At 47.4% G+C, this 11,819-nt stretch overlaps 1 protein-coding gene and 1 long non-coding RNA gene across 3 annotated transcripts in view; one reads left to right on the forward strand and one right to left on the reverse strand.

Annotated features, from left to right (window-relative positions):
* Positions 1-6,000, reverse strand: part of SOS1 (SOS Ras/Rac guanine nucleotide exchange factor 1) — a 149,324-nt gene extending 143,324 nt beyond the window's left edge. For both annotated transcript variants that reach the window (XM_023216292.1, XM_023216293.1), the window contains exon 1: positions 5,625-6,000. In XM_023216292.1, the coding sequence (XP_023072060.1) occupies positions 5,625-5,711 (87 nt within the window). In that variant the 5' untranslated portion in view covers positions 5,712-6,000. The remainder of the gene's footprint in view (positions 1-5,624) is intronic.
* Positions 6,001-10,123: 4,123 nt separating this feature from the next.
* LOC111545430 overlaps positions 10,124-11,819 on the forward strand; it is a 7,938-nt gene continuing 6,242 nt past the window's right edge. Inside the window, exons 1-2 of the long non-coding RNA XR_002732450.1 lie at positions 10,124-10,367; positions 10,637-10,716. This is a non-coding gene — a long non-coding RNA (uncharacterized LOC111545430). The remainder of the gene's footprint in view (positions 10,368-10,636; positions 10,717-11,819) is intronic.

An 11,819-nucleotide genomic window follows, 5' to 3' on the forward strand; every position in this document is an offset into this window, starting at 1 on the left:
GGCTGGTGTGGAACTCCTGACCTCAGGTGATCCCCCGCCTCAGCCTCTCAAAGTGCTGGGATTACAGGCACGAGCCACCTCGCCCGGCTGATTTGTTTTCGTTTCTTTTTGAAACAGAGTTTCGCTCTGTCACCCAGGCTGGGGTACAATGGTGTGATCTCAGTTCACTGCAGCCTCCACCTCCCAGGATTCTTGTGTCTCAGCCTCCCAAGTAGCTGGGATTACAGGCGTGCACCACCACATCAGGCTAATTTTTGTATTTTTAGTAAAGACAGGGGTTTCCCTATGTTGGCCAGGCTGGTCTCAAACTCCTGACCACAGGTAATCCATCTGCCTGGGCCTCCCAACATGCTAGGATCTACAGGTGTGAGCCACTGCACACAGCTAACAACTCTTTTCTTGAAGCATTCCTCTCTCAACTTCTCAGACACTAGCATTTCATTCCTTCTGCCTGACTCCTTGCTTCTTAGTCTCCTTACATCGTTCCTCTTCCTCCACTATCTCCCTATACACTATTTTCCACTCCCCTCCTCCACTTCTTATGTCGGCCCTTTTTCAGTCTTACTCAAATCATTTTCAGCATGCAGTCTCATCTACTTTTTAAAATATCTTCATTGAGGTACAACTGACATACAATAAACTGTGCATATTTAAAATGTACAATCTGAAAAATTCCAGCATATGTATACACCCCTGAAACCATCAGCACAATCAAGACAAGTGAACATAAAAAGCCTCTCCCTAAACAACCACTGATCTGCACTAGTGTGCAGCTTCTAGAATGTTCTATAAGTAGAACATACAGTATATACTCTTTTTTTGGTTCCCTTTTTTCATTAAGTATAATTATTTTGAGATTCAGCCCTGTTGTCATTTGTATCAAGTTTGTTCTCTCATTTTTTTTTTGGAGACAGGGTCTCATTTTTTTGCCCAGGCTGGAGTGCAGGAGCACAATCACACCTCACTCTCAGACTCAAGCAATGCTCCCACCTCAGCCTCCCAAGCAGTTGGGACTACTGGCTCATGCCACCACACCTGGCTAATTTTTTTAAATGTTTTGGCTAATTTTTAAAGTTTTTTGTAGAGACAGGTTTTCACTATGTTGCCTAGGCTGGCCTGGAACTCTTGGGCTCAAGTAATCCTCCCACCTTGGCCTCCCAAAGTGCTGGGATTACAGGCACAAGCCAACTCACCCAGCCAGTTTGTTCCTTTTTGTTGCTGAGTAGTATTCCACTGTTTGTCTGTATCACAATTTGCTTATTCATTCACCTGCTGATGGACATTGGATTGTTTCCAGTTTTTGACTGAAAAGAGCTGCCATGAACATTCATATGTAAGTCTTTGTATAGGCTTCATCTACATTTATGGCCTTACTCACACATCTAGAAATTCCAAATCTGCTTCATCAGATACCAACAACAAAGAGCCAGTCGGAGAAGTTCACTTGAATAACCCAAAAGGACTTTTAAGTCAACAAGTCCAAAAATCGTCTTATTATGCCACTCCTCTCTCCAACCTAAAAGCATCTCTTACATTCTCTATCCTGACTAAAGACGATCAAGTCAGAAACAAGACCATTCCTATTCTGTTACCATTCCCCCCAGTCACTCAGTGAGTTACCAGGTCCTGTCAATTTTGCTGTGTAAACATCTTTCAAATAAAATCCACATCCATATTTCCATCCTTGTTCAAATGCACCCTTAATTCAAATGTATATTATCTCTTGACTGGACTATTAAACTAGGCTTCTAACTTTTCTCCTCACTTCGTGTCTCATTCTTCTCTAAACCATTTTCCATTCTATGGCCAAAGTGAATTTTCTAAAATTCAAATGTGCCGTTACTCCCCTACTTAAAACTTATTGGCTGGGCTCACCCTGTAATCCCAGCACTTTGGAAAGCTGAGGCAGGCAGATGGCTTGAGCCCAGGAGTTCAAGACCAGCCTGGGAAACATGGTGAAAACACATCTCTACAAAAAATACAAAAATTAGCCAGGTGTGGCAGTGTGTCTATAGTCTCAGGAGGCTGAGGTGGGAGGATCACTTAGGCCCCGGAGATGGAGGCTGCAGTGAGCCAACATCACATGACTGCATCCCAGCCTGGTGAGACTCTGTCTCAAAACAAACAAACAAAACAAAAACAAACAAACAAAATAAACTTTATCAATGGCATCTAATTACCCAAGAAAAAATTAAAATTCCTTAGCTTAACATACATAAAAACTGTCCATAAACCAGTTGTCTCTCCAGACATGCCCTGCCACTTTCCATCATGTTCTAATTTAGTCTTTTCTGATTATGTCATTTACCTTTTTTATTTTCTTTTTTTGAGACAGATTTTTGCTCTTATTGCCCAGGTTGGAGTGCAGTGGCGCGATCACGGCTCACTGCAACCTCTGCCTTCCTGAATTTCAAGCAATTCTCCTGCCTCAGCCTCCCGAGTAGCTGGGATTCTAAAAGCCCACCACCACACCCGGCCAATTTTTGTATTTTTCAGTAGAGACGGGGTTTTACCATGTTGGCCAGGCTGGTCTCAAACTCCTGACCTCATAATCTGCCCACCTTGGTATCCCAAAGTGCTGGGATTACAGGCGTGAGCCACTGCGCCCGGCCCTGTCATCTACCTTTCTAACCTGAGTGTCAAGGGCAATACCTGTTCTATAGTAGGCATGATATATTTGTGCAATAGGTAAGATAGGACTTAGACTCATAGATGTGGTGAAACAGATACAGTGGGACATTCCAGCCGCATTCAGGAAAAGTAGCAGTACAGACTGGCTAAAGCAAAAAGGAGACAAAAGATTATGGTAGACAATCCAGTCAGAAAAGCAGGATGAAGCCAGATATCAATCGCTGTCAATTCCATGCTAAAAAGTGTGCACTTTAGCGTAGGCTGAACTCAAAAGACATCAACAGTTCTGAACAAGAGTGTGACATATTCAGAAGTGTCCTATAACTGGTGAGATTTGAAAAACAGAAGGTGAGGTGGGGGGCAGTGAACTCAATTAAGAAGTTATCACAGTAGTCTGAGAAAGGAGACTCAATTAGAGAAGTTGGAGGAGGGAATAGACTAGAAGAACATGTCAAAGGTAAATGAACATACAGGCTCTACCTGAGTGTGCACTAATACAAAGAAGCCAGAGATGACCCCAACATTTTAAACCAGTCAAATGTAATAATAAAGTCATTAATAAAGAAGAAACACTGAAATGACAGGTGGAGGAGAGAGGTCATAGTTTTAGTTTGTGTATCCCCTCACCTATTTATTCAAATTGAGTGCCTACCAGATGTCAGGCACTGTATGTATGGGGGAATAAAATGAGAGTAAGATATCAAGCCTGTTCTCAAGGAGCATCCGATCTAGCTACAGGCAAGTAAATAGGAACTTAAAATTCACAGAGCTAGAACAGGGTGCAAAAAGAAAACAAAAGAGTAATATCCAATTCAGCCCTGATGATTTAAGAGTTCAGGTTGAGTGAGTCTAGAAGGATGAGTAGTGTTGGACCAGGCAAAGAAGGATGAAGGGTCTAGCATATTCAAAGAGCCTCAGGTAAGAGTAAGAGAACACAAGTTGGATGCATCTACAAATAATTCAATAATAAATCAAAGGAAGAAATCAAGATATGGAGATATCCACAAGAAATGTCCAGCAGGCAGGTAAAAACGTAGGTTTTGAGCTACCAACAGCATATCCGATATGAAATATACTGTATTTTCAACCTTGTTTAGAATCATTGTTAGCTGATATTTAAATAAGAATTGGAAGAACCTTACATATCAGCTAGATTATGTACACTTCCACCTCCTCCTATCATTTCTACTGCAAAAGTATCTCTAGCTTAAAGTCAAAAGCTGGTTGATGTAAATATGTAAAAAGGACAAGTGGGGGCTGTGGTAAGGTGGAGATACACGACCTGTCTAAAGAAGGCAGCCATTTACTCACCTCCAGCAGTTTAGTGCCTCGCTTGAATACAGACCCTAAATGACAAGACCTTCCTATTCGTCAAGAAAAGCAGAAAATTCCGATTTTATGTAATACCTCCCATTATCAAATATTAGCAACTAATTACATTTGAAAATAAAACAACACTGTGCCAGCCAAACAAAATGCTTCTGTGGACAGATTTCAGCAAGGGCCACCAGTGTGGCAGAATTAAAACAAGGTCTGTCAACTCCTACAATATTCTTTCCACTACTTCAAAGAATTCTCAGCTGATAGCTTGGTGATTCCCTGAGAAAGAAGCTGTTTTTGCCTCTAAGCAAAATGGCCCTTATTTGGCAATACTTTATGAGTTCCTTTACAGGTTTTTAAACAATTTCCCTGTCTCCCCTTACTCTATCCGGACACCAGCTTCTAGCATCACAGAGACGTCCTACACCCCTTCCATTACAAGCTAAGAAGCCAAACTTTCAAGTAAAGCAAAAGTAAGGAGTAACCGCCTGATGGGATTTCTAAGGAGTAAAGTATGTAAGATATATGGCATCTTTTTGGTTTTCTTTTTTTTAAAAAAATTACATAGATGTTTGTGACTAGTCAGACACTTGAAGGGGAAAATGTGCGTAACTTAAGTCAGACGTATATGAGCAAATACTCCTGACAAACCAAATAGTTTCCACTGTAAGACAGCAAGAGGGACAGGAGGAGAACAGGGCAAAAGGGAAAGTAAAAGTTACTGGCCTTTGAGAAATATCAGACAGCTTTTAATGTTCAGCATGAAAGGTACAACATTAATCTCCATTCTTAGTAGAAGCAGTTAGCATGAAACATTCTTTAAGCAGCAAGAAACTGGAATTTAGAAACACTATTAGAAGAGTAAAGCAATCTTTACAGAAAAGGTAAATGAAGAAAAGCAAACAAAAATAGTCTGGTAGTCACACTGCTGCTTTAGAAGCTTTAAAAATGTAACAACACTTCCTAATTATACTAAAACATTTAAAAGCACAGATGGGGGTATGTAACAATGTAGCAAACTTAAACATACAAAGGCTAAAAATTCTTAACCAAATGACAGCACCAAGTTTCCAACGCTGCAAAAACGAAACAAAAAACCCCCGAAATTGGTAGCATGTGCACCGGCCCCTGTTAATCGGAGGAGCGGGGCAAACCAGGAGAATGAGGAGTGATTGCTGATGGCGAGCAGAGCAGGCCACGTTACTGCTGGCAGGCGAGTTCGCAATTCCTTTGAGCAAGCACTACGGCCAGGGCATTCTCGAAAAGCCACTAAAACGAGCGTACTGGACACCTAAAACGGTAGGCTGACAGCAGCTCCGGGCTAAGACCGAGAAGGCGGAAAAGTGGCCTGCTTTGACCTCCGCAGAAAACTGAGGCTCCTGCAACTGTTGTCTTGGACTCAAAGGGCAAAGCATTCACCTCTCAGGGATTGGATTACTCCGATAAACTCCCGCCGGTTCCCTGCGGCCTTCCCACACACCCGGTGGATGTCAACACCGAGAGCCAGCCGTACGGCGAGCCTCTCCGTGTGCGCCGTCCTTCTGGAGACGCGGCGAGACCGGGAAGAAAGACAGCCCTGCGCGCGCCCCGCCTCCCCAGCCCTTCCCCAGCGCCTGCCCGGCGCCCGCGCTGGGGTGCTGCGGCCGGGAAGCGGGGTCCCGCGTGCTCCTCACCTTTTTCAGCGCAGGCACCAGCAGTCCCCGCCACTTGGGCGCGTTCTCCTCGCTGAAAAACTCGTAGGGCAGCTGCTGCGCCTGCATGGTGCCCCCGGGGCGCCTCTGGGCGGGGAGAGGGGCGGCGGCGGCCGGGCCGGGGAGCCGCGAGAGGGCGAGATCGCAGCACGGAACAGGGCCGCGGCCCCACCGGACGGCCCGGCCCCCTCCGGGCGCCGCGCAGCCGGGCTAGCCCTGGCGAGGGGGCTGGGGGGCGAGGCTCGCGCCTGGCCACACACCCGACACGGGTACCAACTGTGGAGAACGAACGCGGCCCGGAGGCGGCGGCATCCCGCACCACCGCCCCGGGGCCAGGGCCCCCGCGCCTCCCCGGCCCGCCGGCGCCGCCCCGGGCTGCCCTCTGCCGCGGCCGCCGCCCGCCCGCCGGGGCTGCACTCTCGGGCCCGGCCTGGCCCCGCGGCGGAGCTGGCGGCTGGGGGAGGACGTGTGGAGGTACGCTCCGGCCGCGGCGCCCGCTCCGCGCAGTTGGTACTCCGAAACGCAGGAGCCCCGGGCGGGGCGGAGCTGGGTCGGGGGTCTCGCGGGGAAGGGGAAGGACCCGAGGTCGTTGTTGGGGAATCTGGCTGCCCTGAGGTGCCGCCGCCGCCGCCGCCGGTGTAGCGCTGGAGCTTCCTACTAGCGAACTGAACCTGCTCGCTACTGAGCATGCGCCGCCGGGCTGGGCTGGTTCGCTCCGGGTTTTCCGGCTCCCGGTGAAGGAGGAGGGAAGCTCGAGAGAGAGAGGGAGGGCGCCTGGCCAGGCTGTTGCTGCGCTCCTGGGGGCTGCAGGGGAGGGGCGAAGGGACCTGAGAAGTCGAACCCTGGCAAAGTGGAGCCTGCAGGGGTGGGTGATAACTAGGGTAAAGAGGCTCCCCATTGTGTGGTCTGGCCGTGAGGGCTCCTACCCCTCTCGGAATCCCTGGGCCCTTCGTTTCGGAAAGGGGTGTGTGTACTTTGTTCCTGAACACGAAGATAAGGACTGCCCAGAGCACGCAATGTATAGTAAACAGACTGGACAAAAGATACAGGTGCTCTGTCACGAAACCTACTGCTCAGTATCTGCTGAGTAGTAGAAGTGATTGGAGTAACTGGTCTTTCCACAAAATCAAGAATAAAATGTGTACGTGTAGTATTGATTTTGTGTGTATGTTTTAGATTCCCTCTGTTCATCTTTTAAACCCACTCCAGATATGAACTCCAATAAACACTTTCCTCCAGTGGATATCGAGACCTCTTCTACAGCTCCTAGAGCACTGCACTTATGCCCTTCTCAGGGCGTTCAGTCTATCGTGTTTTGTATCTTTTGAGGTTCTTTCGACTAGATAATATACTGGAAGGCCGATCTTTTTCACCAGGGCCTCTACACAGAACAGGCACTCAGTCAATGTTAGTGGAATGCTAAAGGAGCAGTATTTATAAACTGTCCCTCCAGGCCACTGTTTGTTTATAATAGGGGCACTTTGTGGCAGACACCTTATGATTTATCATTAATTATCACTTTTTGAGTATCATCTCATTTAATCCCCATAGCAACCCTATTATTTTCATTTCACCGATAAGAAGGCAGTTTAGAGGAACTAGCCTGGGTTAAAGCTGACATTGTGTCCTCCTATTCCTGAGAACAGTAACCAGGATCACGTAAACAAGAAAGGTTCACTGGTTCTTAATCGTTACAGGACCTCTTTGAAAATCTGGAAAAAAAAACTCTTAGGTTATTTCCTTTAAAAATATACAGGCCGGCCAGGCAAGATGGCTCATGCCTGTAATCCCAGCACTTTAGGAGGCTGAGGCAGGTGGATCACCTGAGGTCAGGAGTTCGAGACCAGCCTGGCCAACATTGTGAAAACCTGTCTCTACTAAAAATACAAAAATAAGCCGGGCATGGTGGCGGGCGCCTGTAATCCCAGCTACTCGGGAGGCTGAGGCAGGAGAATCACTTGAACCCGGGAGGCAGAGGTTGCAGTGAGCCAAGATCATGCCACTGCACTCCAGCCTGGGCGACGAGAGCAAAACTCCGTCTCAATTAAAAAATATATATATATATACACACACACACACCCTGGCCGGGCGCAGTGGCTCACGCCTGTAATCCCAGCACTTTGGGATGCCGAGGTGGGTGGATCATTTGAGCTCAGGAGTTTGAGACCAGGCTGGCGAGACCCATCTCTATTGTTTTATTTAAAAAATAAAAATATACATACTTGATTTACATTTGAAAAACTTCCCACTTTCAAAGTGTGTGGAATGATGTTTTGAAATCCATCCATAGGCCGGGCGCAGTGGCTCACGCCTGTAATCCCAGCACTTTGGGAGGCCGAGGCGGGTGGGGTTGATCACGAGGTCAGGAGATTGAGACCATCCTGGCTAACACGGTGAAACCCCATCTCTACTAAAAATACAAAAAATTAGCCGGGAGTGGTGGCAGGCGCCTGTTGTCCTAAGCTACTTGGGAGGCTGAGGCAGGAGAATGCTGTGAACTGGGGAGATGGAGCTTGCCGTGAGCTGAAACTGCGCCACTGCACTCTAGCCTGGGCAACAGAGCGAGACTCCGTCTCAAAAAAACAAAACAAAACAAAACAAACAAAAAAGAAATCCATCCATAAATCCTCCAGATAAGAAGACATAGATGGAGTCTAGCTCTGTCGCCCAGGCTGGAATTCAGTGGCACCATCTCAGCTCACTGCAACCTTTGCCTGGCGGGTTCAAATGATTCTCCCACCTCAACCTCCTGAGTAGCTGGGATTATAGGTGCCTGCCACCACGCCCAGGTAATTTTTGTATTTTTATTAGAGATGAGGTTTCATTGTGTTGGTCAGGCTGGTTTCGAACTCCTGACCTCGCGATCCACCCGCCTCGGCCTCCCAAAGTGCTGTGATTACAAGTGTGAGCCAACGCGCCCGGCCAGCCCTCTTCAAATATTTAAAGGGTTGTGATATGGGGGAAGAGATTGGTTCCAAATGAACCAAGATCAAGCCTGTACCCCATACTATTGTTTGGCTTCCCATTGCTCTTAGAATACATTTCAAACTTCTTACCGTACCCTACAAAGGCGTGCATCTGGCTCCTGCTCACATTCTCAATGTTTTCTCACCATTCAGAACCTTGCCTCACCACACTCCAGTCACAATAGCCTTCTGTCTATTCCTAGAAAACAACAACCCGCCTAAAGAACATTGTTCTTCTCTCAGCCTAGAACACCTAACTGTTCACTTGGCTGGTTATAAACATCACCACTTCCAAGAGGCCTTCTCTGATCACTCCAAGAAATTCCCACCTGTGTATTTCTACCATATGTTCTTTTTATTTCCTGCTAGCACTAAATCAGATCAGGCCTCTATTTTTGGTTGTTGGTTTCCCTCCTGTCCCCAGCAATCTTTTTTTTTTTTTTTTTTTTTTGAGAAGAGTCTCATTTTGTCGCCCAGGCTGGAATGCAGGCGGAATCTTGGCTCACTGCAACCTCCACTTCCCAGGTTCAAGTGATTTTCCTGCCGCAGCCTCCCGAGTAGCTGGGACTGCACGCGCACTCCACCAAGCCCGGCTAATTTTTGTATTTTTAGTAGAGACGGGGTTTCGCTATGTTGGCCAGGCTGGTCTCGAACTTCTGACCTCAAGCAATCCACCCACCTCCGCCTCCCAAAGTGGTGGGACTATAGGAGTGAACCACCGTGCCCGGCCGAGATCAACAAACTTTGTGCGCTTCGTTCTTCATCGGTTTTAATCGTATCCCCAGGACCTACAATGCCTGCACACAGTAGGTAGCAATAAATATTGTCGAAGGAGTGAAATTTGCATGCAGGAAACTTTCAGGACTACCTAATCAACGTTGTTCCCAGGAAACGGGCGATTTTCGAGGTGTGGTAAAAACCGTACATTCACTCACTCGGGCTAAGAGGTTGGGCATGTTGACCTCTAAGGTCCCCTTCAACTCCGAATCTCTGATTTGACTGCAGAGGAAAACAAGCCCTAGAAACATAAATTACAGCCTGGGCTGGGCTTGCTTAGCGGCCAGGACAGGTTTTCACTAGCATGGCCGTTTGGGCCGCAGACAGGGCAGGTGACTGGAGAGAAACTGCCGTGAAGAGACTCAGGACTTTAGCCCCGCTAAAGTCAAGGAGGACTCCATCACCCCTGTACTGTTTGCCTGTTGCCTTTATCTCTTGGGACAAAACAAAACACCTATGGCCATTCAGCAAGAGACGACAACCGTGCGGACTCAGAAACGTGCAGACGTGTAAGCGCGGGTAGACGTAAAATTGTCCCCCGCGCCAGCCCCTCAGCTTTTACCGCCGACGGGTGCGCCCTGGCGCAGGCGCAAAGGTTTCTTTTTGCTCCCCTCCTCAGCTCTAAGGAGCCTCACGCCACAGCGGACGTGACGCACGGAGGCGCGTCCAGGCAGAATAGCCGAAGCCCGAGAGGGGTGCGTCCAGGCGGGCTAGCCGAGTTCTGAGCGCGATGCATCGAGGCAGGGCGGCGAAGACGGGGGCGGGTTGGGAGTTCGGCCCTTCCTTCAGTGTGCCCCCTGCAGGTGGAAGTGCAATACTCCGCGCCTTTGCCTGCCCCGCTGGCCAGGACGCGGCCACCTGATTGTCTGCCTTGCTGCAGCCACAGTGATCCTCCTGACGCGAACTTCGGACCCAGCTACTTACTTTTCTGTTCAAGAACTCACACTGGCATCCCAGGATAAAGTCCAAAGTCCTTAACCTGGTATTCATGGCCTTGCACAATCGGGCCGCTACTTATCTTTCCAGCTGTATCTCTCACCTCAAAATGAACTGCTCTTGCGTCCTACAAACACATCACTTCTGTCTCTGTCTCCTTATGCTATTCAGAATGCCTGTCGCCTTCTTTCTCTAATGCCGCCCGCCAGAGCCACACCCCAGCTCCCAGATATACGCTCGCGCTGGACCTCTTATCCACCCTGCGCGCCCTCTACTCAAATGCTACCTTTTCTCTAAAGTTTTTTTTTTTTTCAGCCGCCATTCAGGATTCCTTCCCTTGAACTTCAGAGCCGAACAGGTAGAAGGAACAGCAGTTTCAGCCATCAGCAGTTAAGGTACTCTCCCCTCCAGAACATATTCACCCTCTGTCTTTTCCTCACCTTCTGTCTTTCCAATGCCTCCTTTCAATTCCACTCCTCCAAAAAAGATATCTCCAGGAAATACACCAGAGAAAATAGTGACTGAGAAGAACACTGGATGCCAACCCTTTACTCACATTTAGCTAATACTTTCAGTCACCTGCCCTCTTCCTCCCTCTCTGTTTCCATCCCTGCCTTTGCAAAGATAGTACAGTTAGAAGAAATTATCAGAGGTTCTCCAAGATATATGGGACTATTCCTCGCACTTCTTTTTCGGGATTTCTGCAGGGAGCTTATAGAGAGAAGATAAGACTTTTTTCAAAAGTCTCTTTCCAATTGATTCAAGTTGTAATAGTTCCTCAAATTGATCGCATCCAAATGCAATGTGACTTTAACGAAATTCCCAACAGGAATTGTCATGGAATTTGACAAACTCATTCTTAAAGGTATATGGAAGAGCAAAAGGCTAATTCTCCTGTAAAAGAAGAAGGTAGGGGAACTTGATTTACCAGATGTGAAAACTGATTACATAGCTAAAGTAATTAAAACAATGGATGTTAGTACAAGAACTTACAAACCAATGCATCAGTAGACAGCCAAATATATAGAAACCTGATACCATAAACATTGCAGATAAATAGGTAAAGGCTATAGTGTTCAATAAATAAAATAACGTACAATAGATAAATGCATATAGAAAAAATATACTCGTAAGTCCCACCCTACACAAAACAATCCCATTGGTTTGAAGAAAGTGCAAAAAGCAAAATTATAAAACTCTGAGAAGGCTGGGCGTGGTGGCTCACGCCTGTAATCCCAGCACTTTGGGAGGCAGAGAGATCATGAGGACAAGAGATCATGAGGGCAAGAGATCAAGACCATCCTGGCCAACATGGTGAAACCCCATTTCTACCAAAAATACAAAAAAATTAGCCGGGCGTGGTGGCGCACACGCCTGTAATCTCAGCTACTCCAGAGGCTGAGGCAGAAGAATTGCTTGAACCACTGAGACGGAGGTTGCAGTAAGTTGAGATCACACCACTGCACTCCAGCCTGGGTGACAGAGCGAGATTCCTATT

Source organism: Piliocolobus tephrosceles, chromosome 15 (assembly GCF_002776525.5).
Source record: "Piliocolobus tephrosceles isolate RC106 chromosome 15, ASM277652v3, whole genome shotgun sequence".
Lineage (NCBI taxonomy): Eukaryota > Metazoa > Chordata > Mammalia > Primates > Cercopithecidae > Piliocolobus > Piliocolobus tephrosceles.